Source organism: Budorcas taxicolor, chromosome 10 (assembly GCF_023091745.1).
Source record: "Budorcas taxicolor isolate Tak-1 chromosome 10, Takin1.1, whole genome shotgun sequence".
In the NCBI taxonomy this organism is placed as follows: Eukaryota; Metazoa; Chordata; class Mammalia; order Artiodactyla; family Bovidae; genus Budorcas; species Budorcas taxicolor.
Window position 1 is genome coordinate 86,750,455 of NC_068919.1, and position 13,466 is coordinate 86,763,920.

The 13,466-nt window shown below is 45.9% G+C and overlaps 1 protein-coding gene across 1 annotated transcript in view; it reads right to left on the reverse strand.

Annotated features, from left to right (window-relative positions):
* Positions 1 to 11,405: 11,405 nt before the first annotated feature.
* The window catches only part of TMED8 (transmembrane p24 trafficking protein family member 8), a 28,975-nt gene continuing 26,914 nt past the window's right edge, over positions 11,406 to 13,466 (reverse strand). Inside the window, exons 5-6 of the mRNA XM_052647115.1 lie at positions 13,059 to 13,364; positions 11,406 to 11,835 (exon numbers count right to left, since the gene is read on the reverse strand). Of these exons, the coding sequence (XP_052503075.1) occupies positions 11,618 to 11,835; positions 13,059 to 13,364 (524 nt within the window). The 3' untranslated portion in view covers positions 11,406 to 11,617. The remainder of the gene's footprint in view (positions 11,836 to 13,058; positions 13,365 to 13,466) is intronic.

Consider the following 13,466-nt stretch of genomic DNA (forward strand, 5'->3'; position numbering starts at 1 on the left):
CCGTCTGAGCCAGCTCCTGCTTTACCATCTGAGCCACCAGGGAATAGTAAGTCCTGATAAATACTTTAGAAGGATGAAAGCAGAATGAGGGTGCTGCCAGGAAATCTTTAAGAACATAGCAAAATATAAACGATTTTGTTCCAAAGCAATTTTACATAATTATTAAGGACAGCAGCTAACTTAACTACTGGATAAGCAGGTAGATACACATGTCCATAAGATAAGTCTCATTCTATTGGGTCCATGGCACCCCACTCCAGTACTCTTGCCTGGAAAATCCCATGGGTGGAGGAGCCTGGAAGGCTGCAGTCCACTGTGTAGCTAAGAGTCGGACACAACTGAGCGACTTCACTTTCACTTTTCACTTTCATGCATTGGAGAAGGAAATGGCAACCCACTCCAGTGTTCTTGCCTGGAAAATCCCAGGGACGGGGGAGCCTGGTGGGCTTCCGTCTATGGGGTCGCACAGAGTCGGACACGACTGAAGTGACTTAGCAGCAACCTTTGAACATAGCTTATTTAGCTCTTGTTTCCAAGGTCAAAAGCAGGCATTAGCCCACTTAGGGCAAATACCTGAACTAAGATGTCTGCTGAATGTAGCAAGAACTTCACGGGCTAAAGAGCGTCAGACTGGATGTCAAGGGCTGCAGTGTGTGGCTGCACACATGCATATGACCCTGAACGACGTCAGGGTCAATGATACGACAGATCATATAAAGAGTGCCTTTAAAGTTAGAAAATGGGACTGCCCCGGTGGTCCAGTGGGTAAGAATCTGCCTGCCAACGCAGGAGACAGAGGTTTAATCCCTGGTCCAGGAAGATTCCACATGCCACAGGGCAACTAAGCCCATGAGCCACAACTATTGAGCCTGTGCTCTGGAGCCTGGGAGCCGCAACTACTGAGCACATGCTTCACAACTACAACAGGCTGCCTGCCGAGAGCCTGCGCTTCTAAGCAGGAGAGGCCACTGCCGTGGGAAACCCAAGCACCACAACCAGAGTAGCTCCTGCTCGCCACAACTAGAGAAAGTCTGTGAGCAGCAATGGAGACTCAGCACAGTCAAAAATAATAATTTAAAAAGAGATGCCTGTTCACATGCTTCCTGATTTCAGTGGGTGCCAGGGTCCAGCCCCGGTGGATCCAGGGTGATTCGAAGGGGAGACGGAGTAGGCGAGGAAAAAACTTATTTATATAGAAATATAAAAGAGATTAAGAAGAAATAGTGTAGTAGGAAAATTAAGTGGAGAAAGAAGGCTGAATAACTTGGCTTACGGGGAAGGCCAATAAAGTTCCAGACAAGGAGCTTGCACCATCTATGTTGGGCCACCGGCGCCCACTTGAATATCGAAGGGTGCCCCGCCTTAGGCTCCCTTTCGCGCGGGTCTTAAAAGCCAGGGCAAGTAAGTAGATGTGGTGAGCCGCCCCGCTCCAGATGGGAATTCAGCCTGAAATTAGAGTAAAGAGGAGACACGGGGGAAACCAGTCCAGTGACTTGTCCTGGCCTCTATTGTCTAGAAAGGCCTTTTATACCTTTTTGATTGTACATAGAGATCAATGGGTAATACAAAATTATGCAGCGTTAGCAGCCCAGATTCTTATCAAAACCAGGCTTTTCTCTCTGCATACCTAGTTGTATACACAAATCTTAGGTAGTTTACATCATCTTCCGGCCAAAAGGGCCAATTAACATTTTACAGCCTTTTTTCTGATAAGGGTTTGTCAACCAGAAGACTTATTTGTGTTGATCTTCCCAAAGTCTGGTGCCACTCTCAGAAAGCACTAAATAAAGTTACATTCTTACATAGCAAGGACACAAGAGGAGTGCAGTGATATATAACAAAGAGAAAAGTAATTAACTCAAAAGTCTAGTGTTGCTAACATCAAAACTATTATATATCTTTTTCCATATCCCATTTACATTGCTTAACATCCTCCCAGGTGCCTAAAAGATAAAGAATATGGAGGCCTGTCGGCAATCATTGAGTCAACAGTGAAAACCTGTCACCAATATGATTTTTAGCTCTTTAGAAAAGGCTCTGTATCTTTAAGATGTTTTAAGCTTTATGCCTCTCACGGTTGGGGGCTGTAAGCAATCCGGGGGAACCTGTTAGGCAAGCTAGAGAGTTATAAGAGGGGTTTTTCTGAAACATCCCTTTCAAATGCATAAGACTAAAGCCCTGATTTGACTTTTTCCAGAGAATACCAGAAGAGCAGAGTACAAAAGCCGGCAGATTTTTTTTTGGGGGGGGTACATGCCTGGGAAATACTAGGGGGAACCCCTGAAGCCTTATCACGTCCTTGGTTTTGTCAGGCTTCCTTCTGCATGACCTTGTCACAGGTGGGATTCCTCACGCTGGCCCCTGGCAAGTGGGGATGAGATTTCATGCAGCAAAGGCCAAGTGATAATGGTTTAACTATGAAAAACAACCATTTACAAAAAAAAAAAGATAAAAGAAAATAATCTCCAATATGTTCTGTGTCATCAGTGACATAATATACTTGGCATACCCAAACACAATGCATTAAAGATCCCCAGGGACTTCCCTAATGGTCTAGTGGCTAAGACTCCGAGCTCCCAATGTAGGGGACCCAGATTCAATTGCTGGTCAAGGAAACCAAGATTCCACATACTGTGGGGCAAGCCCACACGCCCCATCTCCTGAGCCCCTGCACCATAACTAGAGAGAAGCCCTCCCATTGCAAGGAAAGATCCCACATGCCACAACGAAGATCTGCCGTGACGAAGACCTGACTTAGCCCCAAAAAAAGTTAAATAAAAATATCAGTATTTTTTTAAAGTAAGTTATAATACATGTGTGGCAAAAGAAAGCAGGGAAAAAATCAACAGGCTCATATTAGGACCGCAGGTATCACTTAAGAAAATATTTAATGGTGCCCCTCTACTCAGATGTTGAGTCCTTCCTGTTCTGGAGTACACACCAAGGATGTGCAGAGGCGGGATTATAAGGCAGGTCGAAGATATCTTACTGTATCATTTCTGCAAATGAAAGTAGGCTGAGTATTACCCAGACTATGTTAAATGAATACTATGGTGTCCAAAGTACTGATTCCAAGTTTGAATAGAGTCAGCCCACCGGAAAGTGGACATCCCTGGGGATCAAATACTAACAAAACAAATGAAGTTCTATTTAGTAATCATCACTCTAAACTTACGGGCTTCCTTGGTAGCTGAGTGGTAAAGAATCTGCCTCCCAGTGCAGGAGACATGGGTTCAGTCCCTGGGTCAGGAAAATTCCTTTTGAAGGAAATGGCAATGCACTCCAGTATTCTTGCCTGGGAAATCCCACGGACATAGGAGCCTGGCAGGCTGCAGTCCGTGAGACTGCAAAAAGAGTTGGACATGACTTCGCGACTAAACGACAACTCTTAACTTTTCTTCCCTTGGGCCAAGCCCAGATCCCAGTTCATACTCAGCTATAAATTTAAATGCAGACTTCCCTGGTGGTCCAGTGGTTAAAGAATCCGCCTGCCAATGCAGGGGACATGGGTTCTATCCCTGGTCTGGGAAGATCCCACATGCCACGAAGCAGCTAAGCCTGTATGCTACAACTACTGAGCCCGCAAGCCGAGAGCCCATGCTCTGCAACAAGAGAAGCCGTGGTGATGAGAAGCCCGTGCGCCACAACCAAATAAAGTCCACGTGCAGCACCTAAGACCCGGCACAGCCAAATATATATATATATTTTTTTTAATTTAAATGCGGATGAAAGCTCTATCATTAATCTCACTCTTAACTTTTTCTTGTTAATTTGTTTTAAATTTTTGTAATAGATTATAAAAGAATTCAAAGATTTAAAGAACACTTATCCTCTTAAGACGCAGAGGAGAGATGAAATGTTAAAAATTAAAGTATAACTCAGATGTTTCAGGTGCATAGTGAAAAAGTTTATTTATGACAGATTTCAAAATTCGGAAGAGAAGACAAAGAATGCACAAAAGCATCACAAAACGGTTACATAATATAAAAACACAAGAACTGAGCTATTTCAGGAACAATAGCTCAGGATCCTCTGTGTATCAGGCAACACACTCAGTGCCACGGGGTGGTGGAAATACAGTATTTTATTAAAGGGAAAACCACTCAGCAGGACATAACAAATAACAGTTTGGTTCAGAGTTCTTAGAAACCATAGGCGATGCTGGCAGCATTTGTCATGAAAGGGAACACATAACTAGTTGACTATGACAAATGGTTGCTTGCAATACAGTGTATTTTAAAGAAAAGGTTGTGACACTGTTTCCCTTCCAGACCCCTTTTTGTAATGTCAGCATCAGTGCGTGATCTAGAATGATAAGGAAAGAATGCCTTTGTGGTTGCCAGTTGCTTAAAAATATTTACCAAGAAAGCATGATCATCTTTCAGTCAACTGAGAGATCTCAGTGCATGGCACCAAAGCAGGCCTTTCAGAAACACAAGCTAAATGGCATAAGGTCGTTTAGGAGATCTTCAAGCACCTCCTCTATTCCAATTATCCTTACCCAAAGACTGGCTTTCTTATAATTCATCACTTTGGTTACAAAGCAGCTTTCTTCTGGGGATTTCAGGACACTTCCCATTATTAAGGGAAAAGGGTACACCAGAGTCATGGGTGATGGAGTTGCTTTCTCCAGACTTTACTTGCTCTTAAACTAGCTAAATGGAAATAATACTGCTTGACTAAGTAAAAAACAAATTCATTTATGGAACAAGCATTTCAGAAAAGGATGTTAGTGGAGTTTTTAATATGAAATTTCTCAGTAAAATATGCTGCTTAGGAGAGGAAAGAAAGAATTAGGATAATGTTTTCCACATGATTCTTGACTGAACCTGAAAACCAATGGTAATAATCAATTACAGGTAACATTACAGATGAGGCATTTCAAACCTGAGTGAGGAAAAGGGTTCCGGAAGAGAGCTCCTTTACCCGACTGTGAGTTAAAGGCTCTTCTGTTATCCCATGTAGTATCATATTTTAAACCAAAACTTTACAATTGTTCATGATCCTGTATCAGAACATTCAGAAAATATATGTACTTGATCCCCTGGAAACCATTTCACATATTTTATCCCTAGATGAATCAAACCTGTCAGCTTAAAATGACAGAGAACTATGGAATTTAATTTTTCAAAAGCCTGTATCTCTACATTTCTGGCATACATTTTCCTCATCTGTTTATAAGAGTGAAGAAGAGCCATGAAATCAACTCTGGTCCACATATCTGGGGGACTGAAAGAAATCAGATTGTGAGTTCAAACCAGTGACCGGGACTACAGATCATTTCAAAGCCAGAGTCTTGTGCCTTTGGACTTTCTGAGGACACTGCTGTTTGTAAATGAACCCCCACTAACAAGGGTTTACGCAATTAATTGCGTTTTCTTAAGACTGGTGACAAGACTTTAAGACAGGAGGGGCTCTGTCTGGCCTTCTGGCTTCAGGAGGGACAGTGCCGCGCCCCAGAGGGAGCGGTGATTTCTGAAATCTGGCCACACAATACTTAGCAAAGTTTCTCTCACCCTCTGGGTCCCAGATCCTGGCCTAACCTCACTACCTAAATACTGGGTAGACGTCAAAGGTGTGCCCACAGGTGCTGGACTGGCTGGACGGAGCAAGTGGGTGACACTGATCACTAACCAGGTACCAAAAGAACCAAAGCAGCTCTTGCCGGGGTGCCACCGCCCATTCCCAGAAAAGAGGCCACTGGGAACCGACTCTCAGGAGGTTCTCCTTTGAGGGAGGCCAGAGTCACTGTCCACATTAGACTGGCTCCTTAGTGGGCCCTGAAGCCAGACTCCACCTCACGCTGAGACTGCACACACAGCCGGTGACAGGGTCTAGTGCCCGTAGACAGAGGCCTTGCTCTGTCTCCTAGCCAGCTCAATTAGCATGTCATCCTCATCGGCACGGCATCATCTCATCCTCTTCACTCACTTGGTGAGCTTAACGAGAGTTCCAACTGCAGTCACACAGGAGTTACCCACCCAGTTACCCCAATGTGCGGCTGTAAGTCATATGCCCTCCCCAGCCCTACTTCCAGCCAAGCTTGATCAGCTTATCTACTCAGCTCACACTATTATCTAATTCTGGTTAATTATGCAAACTTGGATATCATGCTGCCAGTTGCAAAACACTACCATAAATAAGAGAAGTGGAGGGGGTGTAGCCCCCCTCTCTCTCTCTCAGGTGTGTGGAAATGAGAGCCTAGGGACAGGATCCCACATGCATGAAAACTGGGGCTTCGGTCATAGGGACACTTACCATATATTGGGTTCCTGGGAAGCACCCAACTTGTGACGTTTTAAACACCCATCCCCTATTTACTCCCCAAAGATTCATGCATCGTGGCTCCATGAGCACAATCAGATACAATGAATACAAGGACTTGCTCTCTAAAGAGCATGAATCCCTTAACAAGCTACCCCTCACCAAAAAAATGAGACCACCTTCCTTCATACAGAAACTCACTTTCCAACTCTTTTCGACCACTAAGATTCTATAGGGTCAGTGCCCTTTCCACTTCGAGCAAATTCAGGCTTCCAAAAGGTCTACACTTCTGGCTAGGTGGAAAGAGACTAGTTAAAGAGGTTGGTGTGAACTTTTTCGACCCAGGAGAGATTCTAAATGGAGGCTCTAAAAGGAAGACCAAATTGTGTCTGTCTGTTGGTCCCACTGACTGTGTGTGTATGACTGGCCCACACAGATGAAAGGGAATGAGATTCCTACCCCTCACAGGGAGGTCAGCCTACAGAGGGCACAGCTCGTTCACAAAAAGTTTTGTGGCTTGAGGCTATTCCAGGATGTTGGTCAAACTGAATCTGGTTTTGTTTTTTTTGGCCATAGTCAAAACCAACTGAGGCTATGGGGCAGAGCAGGAACTCCTCCTAGCCCTTCTAAAGTCACCATCTATTTTCATGGTGCTGGACCCACAAGTCCCAGAGGGTGCAGAGGTTACAATCCTCAGGCCAGGGTTACACTTAGCAGAGGAGTGTGTGTGTCGCTCAGTCGTGTCCAACTCTTTGCGACCCCATAGACTGTAGCCCACCAGGCCCCTCTGTCCATGGGATTCTCTAGGCAAGAACACTGGAGTGGGTTGCCATTTCCTTCTCCAAAAGGAACTATAGAAAGAAAGAAAGTGAAGTCACTCAGTCATGTCCAACTCTTTTCAACCCCATGGACTCCATGGAATTTTCCAGGCAGGAGTACTGAAGTGGGTTGCCATTTCCTGCACCTACTCCAAAATATTTCTAAAGGCAATCTTGGAAAAGAAAGCAAAGTGAGTTTGGGATGTCTCCAACAAGCACAGTGAGAACCAGTGAGGTTTCTGGCCGAAAGAAAAATTCCAATGGATGAAAAGCAAACTAAAGAACTACACAGAATCAGAATATGAGGAAGATTCTGGGATACATTTGATAGCTTTTCTCTCTCTCATTTTCATTCCTTTACTATCAATGTTAAAAAAAAAAAGGCAGTTCTCAAGCTGCATGAACCTTTTCACTCCTATCCCTTCCTCTAAAACAATAGCTTTTTGTGTAAATGTTAGGGTCACACGGAGAAGGCAATGGCACCCCACTCCAGTACTCTTGCCTGGAAAATCCCATGGACAGAGGAGCCTGGTGGGCTGCAGTCCATGGGGTTGCTAAGAGTCGGACACGACTGAGCAACTTCACTTTCACTTTTCACTTTCATGCACCGGAGAAGGAAATGGCAACCCACTCCAGTGTTCTTGCCTGGAGAATCCCAGGGACGGGGGAGACTAGTGGGCTGGCGTCTATGGGGTTGCACAGAGTTGGACACGACTGAAGTGACTTAACAGTAGGGGTCACTCAGCTCTGTACCTTAGAACCTTATACTTTGGGGTTAAAAGGCAACCTTTTGCAGAAAAATGGTCTTAAAATAAACATAAAAATATTTTGGGTTTGGGTTTCACCTAATTTCTTTCAAAGAGGGACTGGATGGGGCTCATCAAAAACATACAGGTATTTTCTGTAAATGATGTTTTACAATAATATCTAAACCCGCTGATTAAGATAGTGAGCTTTCAGGAAACTTTCAGTTAAAACTCTTCCATATATATATTATAAGGGATAATATATACTTTTTAAAAGTATAAGATTTTCTTTCCTAAATAACAGATAAAAATATTTGTATAGTGCATGAATCAATTAAGAAAAAAAAAAAAAACTAAGAATGGCCTAATTTCAAGTTACTACCTACTTCCATTTTAAAGCTATATTATGTCTGAGGATCCGAGTGTTAATTTCAGTCCTGAGGATACGGTGGAAAGCAACAAAGATCAGAAAAAAGTCCTTCCAATGGAAAGCAGTTTCACAATCACCTTCACTCTGACATGCCAGATAGAGAAGAAAACATTAGCTTTTAGAGCCTAAGGGAAGGGGGAAATATAGCGTGAGTTCTGCAAGATGGAGAACAGGAAACATTTTTATAATCACCTCCTTGGTTAACTGGCACTGAATGAGGTGAGTTTGCTAAAAACCAGGAACTCTCTGACACTGGACAGCTGATGTCTGTGAAGGGAATACTCTACTGGACACCTCAGCAGAATCATCTTTGTTTAAAAGTTAGCAGTTTATAATTTTAAAATCTACGTGATGGATATACATATGGGTGCTTATACTATACTTCTTTTAAATGTTGTTTGCTGAGAATTTTTCAAAATAAAATGTTGAGAAAAATTAACACCCTAAACTTTCTAAATGCCCCATCTCTCAACAAAGTAGCAAAACTAAATAAACCAAAGAAACTTAAGAACTTGGCCACCTTGTGGAGAGACTTCCAGTCTCTCCTACTGTGAAGTACTTTCTTTCCACTGTACGTTAATATGTATGCTCTAAAGAACAGGGTGAAGGTGAAAGCAAGTGATTTTCACTTCATTGTTTGGTTCTGTAAACTGAGACAGAGAGAGACTAAGGAAGTGACTACCTCTTAGGATTTGCTGAACCATGAAATTCTCAGTTATTACATGTGGTTTATAGGTAATATTTTGTCCCCAAAGTTCAGTAATTTCAGATGACTTAATGTGGGATAGTAAATTCATTAGATGGTGAAAATATCTTCTTTTAGCTATTTGTGTGTGTGTGTGTGTGTGAATGGATCAAAGAAGCACTGACTGTTAACGAAACACTGGTACAGAATGAAATATAACAATGTTCAGGACTTCAAAAGTGAGCAGACAATAAGAGGCACACTGAGGCGATGGGAACGAGTCCCTCAGGCTTCCCTGATGCAACAGAACTAGGATTCTAAAGGAAACAAGTGTACAGAGACTCTAGGGCAAAAATCAACAACAGAAAGTGTCATCCCAGGGAGCCTCCAATGACCCGACAGCTCCGTCTTAAGAGAAAGTCAGAAGTTAACAACAAACAGGAAAAAGAAGCCAGGCTTTAGCTGACTGGAGAAGAGCTCAGTAGAAAATTATTTTATAAAGATTCTATTCAATTAGCTAAGGCATGATTTAATTTCAGTGATGATCACACGGCTACCTGATGGGATGACCGCACAGCGAGTTTGCTTTCAGCGCCTCAATAGGCAGTTGCTAGAATAGTTCCTAACTTCTTACAGGACACGGAAATTTGGGCCAGTGTATAATCCTCTACAGAATGCACTCAGATGTAAAGTAATGGAGGTATGAGGCCGCTTGGAGGAGGAGGGATGCTACAGCGGGCCCTGGCATCCTCTCCCACCTGGGGCTGTGCTCCCGGAGGAACAGGTGCGGCTCTAGCGCCCTTTGTTCGTGACGGAGGTGCCGCCACGGACCTGTCGTGAGGAGCCCTGGTCGCTGAGTTTCTGCTTCTGTGCAGAGGGGAGGCATGGGGTGAGGCTCCCACACAGGGAAGGAAGGAGCCAAAGGAAGCATCGTGACACAGCTGACTCCTCAGACCAGGCGGAGGGCTTGGCAGTCCTGGCATCACGGGATACCTCTGGTTGGCTGGTCAAGTCCTCTACACTCACTCAAACCTGGACAAATGGGCAGATTTCCTCACAACCTAGAGATCCTCACAGGGAGTGCTGGGGGCAGCAGGCTGGGGTCAGGGGGGCATCATTCATCCATCTCAGGAGGGGCAGACCCCTCCCAGAGCCTCACTGGGACTGACCCCACAGGAGTGGAACATCAGCCCTCCCTAACTTCGCCTGAAATCTCCATTTAGTTAGACTCCACAGGAGAGGGGGCCTCGGTGGCTCAAAGCAGGTGGAAGCCTCCTGAGAAACAGACGGGAACTGTTTCAAAGGTGAAGTGAAATGTGGCTTTAACAATAAATAAAAGTAATAAATAAATCTAATTCTTCCTCGGAATTCTAAGGCAGTAGTAACAGGCTTGACGCAAAGAATAAGAGGAGGAGGCACACGGTTGCAGTGGTCCCTTCTCTGCCTCCTCCTCGGCCGAGAGGGGGGGGCCCAGCCACCACGTGCCTCTGGGGACACTGGAGGCAGCTCCCCACGGCACACCCACTTCATGGCGTGCAAAAGGCCGTCCCCGGGGAACGCACAGGCTTCAGCCTGATAAAAGAACAAAGCCGACCAGCAGCAGCAGTGAAGCTTCCTGACCACCTCCCCTTCGAGACTTCGAACACCAAAAGCCTGTAGCCCTGAATGCAAGCAACCTAGACATCTGGAAACTTAGGAAATCTGACTGGTCCCAAAGCAAAATTTCTAAATATCACCCCTTTTCTAAAGACTAAAAAAAAAAAAAAAAAAAGCGGTGGGGAATCTAGAGTGTTGTTCTGTTTTTTAACCTCTTCTCTCAGATTATCTACCCCTCCTTCTTTGATTATACACAAAAATGATTTAGTAACACTTGACTTCTGGAGATGTGGCATCTGAGATCAATCCAGTACCTAATTTCCACCCTTCCCCCTCGCACCCCCAGGGCCCTTGGAAAGGGACACCACCTCTTGAAATAGGAAGTGATGGAGGCAGTTTTTCTTCCCAGAATAGCTTAGACTACAGGGATCATCACTTTGGACTGCATGGAAGTTCTTGAAAAGGGAAAGGAGAGAAGGAGAGGCAGGGTGAAATCCCCAGCGCTCCAGAGGCAGTGAGGGCTCCCAGCCTGTGCTAGAGAACGAGAAGAACCAGCAGGCGGAAACACGGCAGTGGTGAGAGGCTGGCCAGAGCCTTCCGCGTCCCCGACACTGGGCTCCTTCACGGACAGAGTGCTCTTCCCTCTTTCAGTCCTTTCGAAAAGTGAAGAGAGCGGGTGGCCACTAAACCCGCCTGCGTGAAGGCTCTGCAAGAGGAGAGCGCAGCAGTTGAAAGCATACACCTGGAACCAAAACAAACCTATTTTGAAAAGGCAACACCCAACTTCCTCTTAGGCTTTTGGCCTGATGGGTGTCCTCCACAGAGAGATTTTGCCGGAGTCGGAAGCAACGAGAGCGTGAGTCAGGAACCACAGAGCAGGGGTGCCACGCCACCATCTGCGGAAGCCAAGGACAGGGCAAAGCTACACGGATGGGCCAACAGTCAGGCCCGCCAGCAGGGCGGGAGGCTCGGGCGCCCCACGCTCAGCTCGGAGCCCTTGCCTATCCAGGACAAGGGGCCCCAGCTGGCAGCCTGCTCCAGCCAGCGTGCGCCGCCTGTGTCCCGCCCCGGCGGGCCTTCAGCTCGTGTAGTAGACGTGGAAGTAGAGAGTCTTGTTGCGCAGCAGGGAATAGGAGTTGTCGAACTTCAGGAGGTAGATGCCCTCGCCGGGGTAGTCGTGGCTGCCAGCCTGCACGTCTCGGTGGCTGTCCCGGCGGTACACGGGCATGACCTCCCCGTAGCGGCCCCGCAGGGAGCTCCTGGAGCCTCGCTCCACGTCTCCAGCTGGGACGGGGTCTGCGTGAGCAAAGGGCAGAGTGTTCGGCTATGAATTCACAGACCAAAGAGGCCTACCTGAAGGCGAGAAGATGAACCAGGTAACAAGCTGCTGGCTTTCCTCCCACGGGGCATTTGGAAATGTCTGGTGGCCTCCAGCTAGGCCATCAGAGTGACCAGTGGGTGATACCAGCATTTAGTGCCCAAGGGTTCAGGAGTGCTAAATGTCAGGATAGCACCTTCTCAACAAAGAAGTGTCTCCTTCCAAATGCCAACAGTATTTGCACTGAGAAACAATGATTTAGCCTTACAGAGCCTTCCTAGATCCAGGAGTATCTGGAAATTTCCAAGGGGGAGGGCAAGATATTTAGAAGGGAAGATTCAACAGGTCAAAGAACTCGCTAAAGGAAGTAGGAAATGCAGGTAAAGGTGCTATAGCAAGTGACCCCCAAACCCCTACTGATCCCCTGAGGAGCAAAAGATAAGATCCTAGGTTCTCCTCCTTCTTGAATACATGCAGACCTCCCTATAGACTTGCTTTTCCATGAAGAAGCAAGTTAAGGGGTTGACTGTAGGATGATATGGGAAAATCAAGGAATAAGGCTAATGCTTATTTAAAAAAAAAAAAGGCAGCCTTAGGGCCATTGTGAGTATGCTTGTGAGTAAGGACTGGAACATAGCACAGAGACTATTTTTAAAACTGCTCTGGGCACGAAGGAAAAAGTAAACAGAAGTCAGCCAGCTGTGACAGACTGGAAGGAGGAGAGAACGGGTATGTTTGGCAAAGTGCAATCACTCAGCTTGGTTCCAGACCAAGAAGAAATCTAAATATTCTACAGAGAAAAAAATATAAATATCCCTAAGAGAGAAATAAAAAATAATCTCAGTTTACAAACATGATCTGAAAAACACTGCCGCTACACACAGCAGCACAACACCCCTTTCCCTGCCCCCAAACCACCCCTGTCCCCAGCAGATCCTGGGGGGACAACATAGCCAGGTACAGATTAAAAAGAACATAAGCCTTCCACTCAGGCATCACTGCTACCCCACCAGAATGTTCTCTGAGGGTCGGACTTCAGCCTGCATCACTCAACTTGGCTTGCAAAGCTGAAAAGGATTCTCTGCCTGCATTCTCAGAAACAGGAGGACGGGTACAAGGCAGGAAGTGATCGCCTGGTGATAGCTAGAAATTAGGTTGAACCAGGAAAGGAGACCGGAAATTATGTTCAAATTCAATGTACCTTCGAGCTCCTCGTCTTCTTCCTCGTCTTCGTCCTCATCCTCACTGGAATCACTGACTTGCACCGTTATGTCGGTGCTGGTTACCGGGGTCCAGTCAAAGTAAACTCCAAAGCCAATGTCATAGTCATCGGTCGCAAACTCCCAGCAGACACGCTTCCCCTCGGGATGGGTCGGCACCCGGATGGTCACCACCTCCCCCCGCTTCACCACCAGACGGCTGTTCTTCTCCTTGCCCAGCTTGCTCTTGAATTCCTTCATCTTGGCAAAGGTCCAGATGCACGGAGGAGCCATGAGAGGTGGGGAGACTGAAAGGACAGGCTGCTTACTACTGAGAAAGAAACCCCGAGGAAACTGCCACACCCGGCCTTTTGCTTAGGGGAGGTGGTCACAGTCAAAGACGTTCTTCC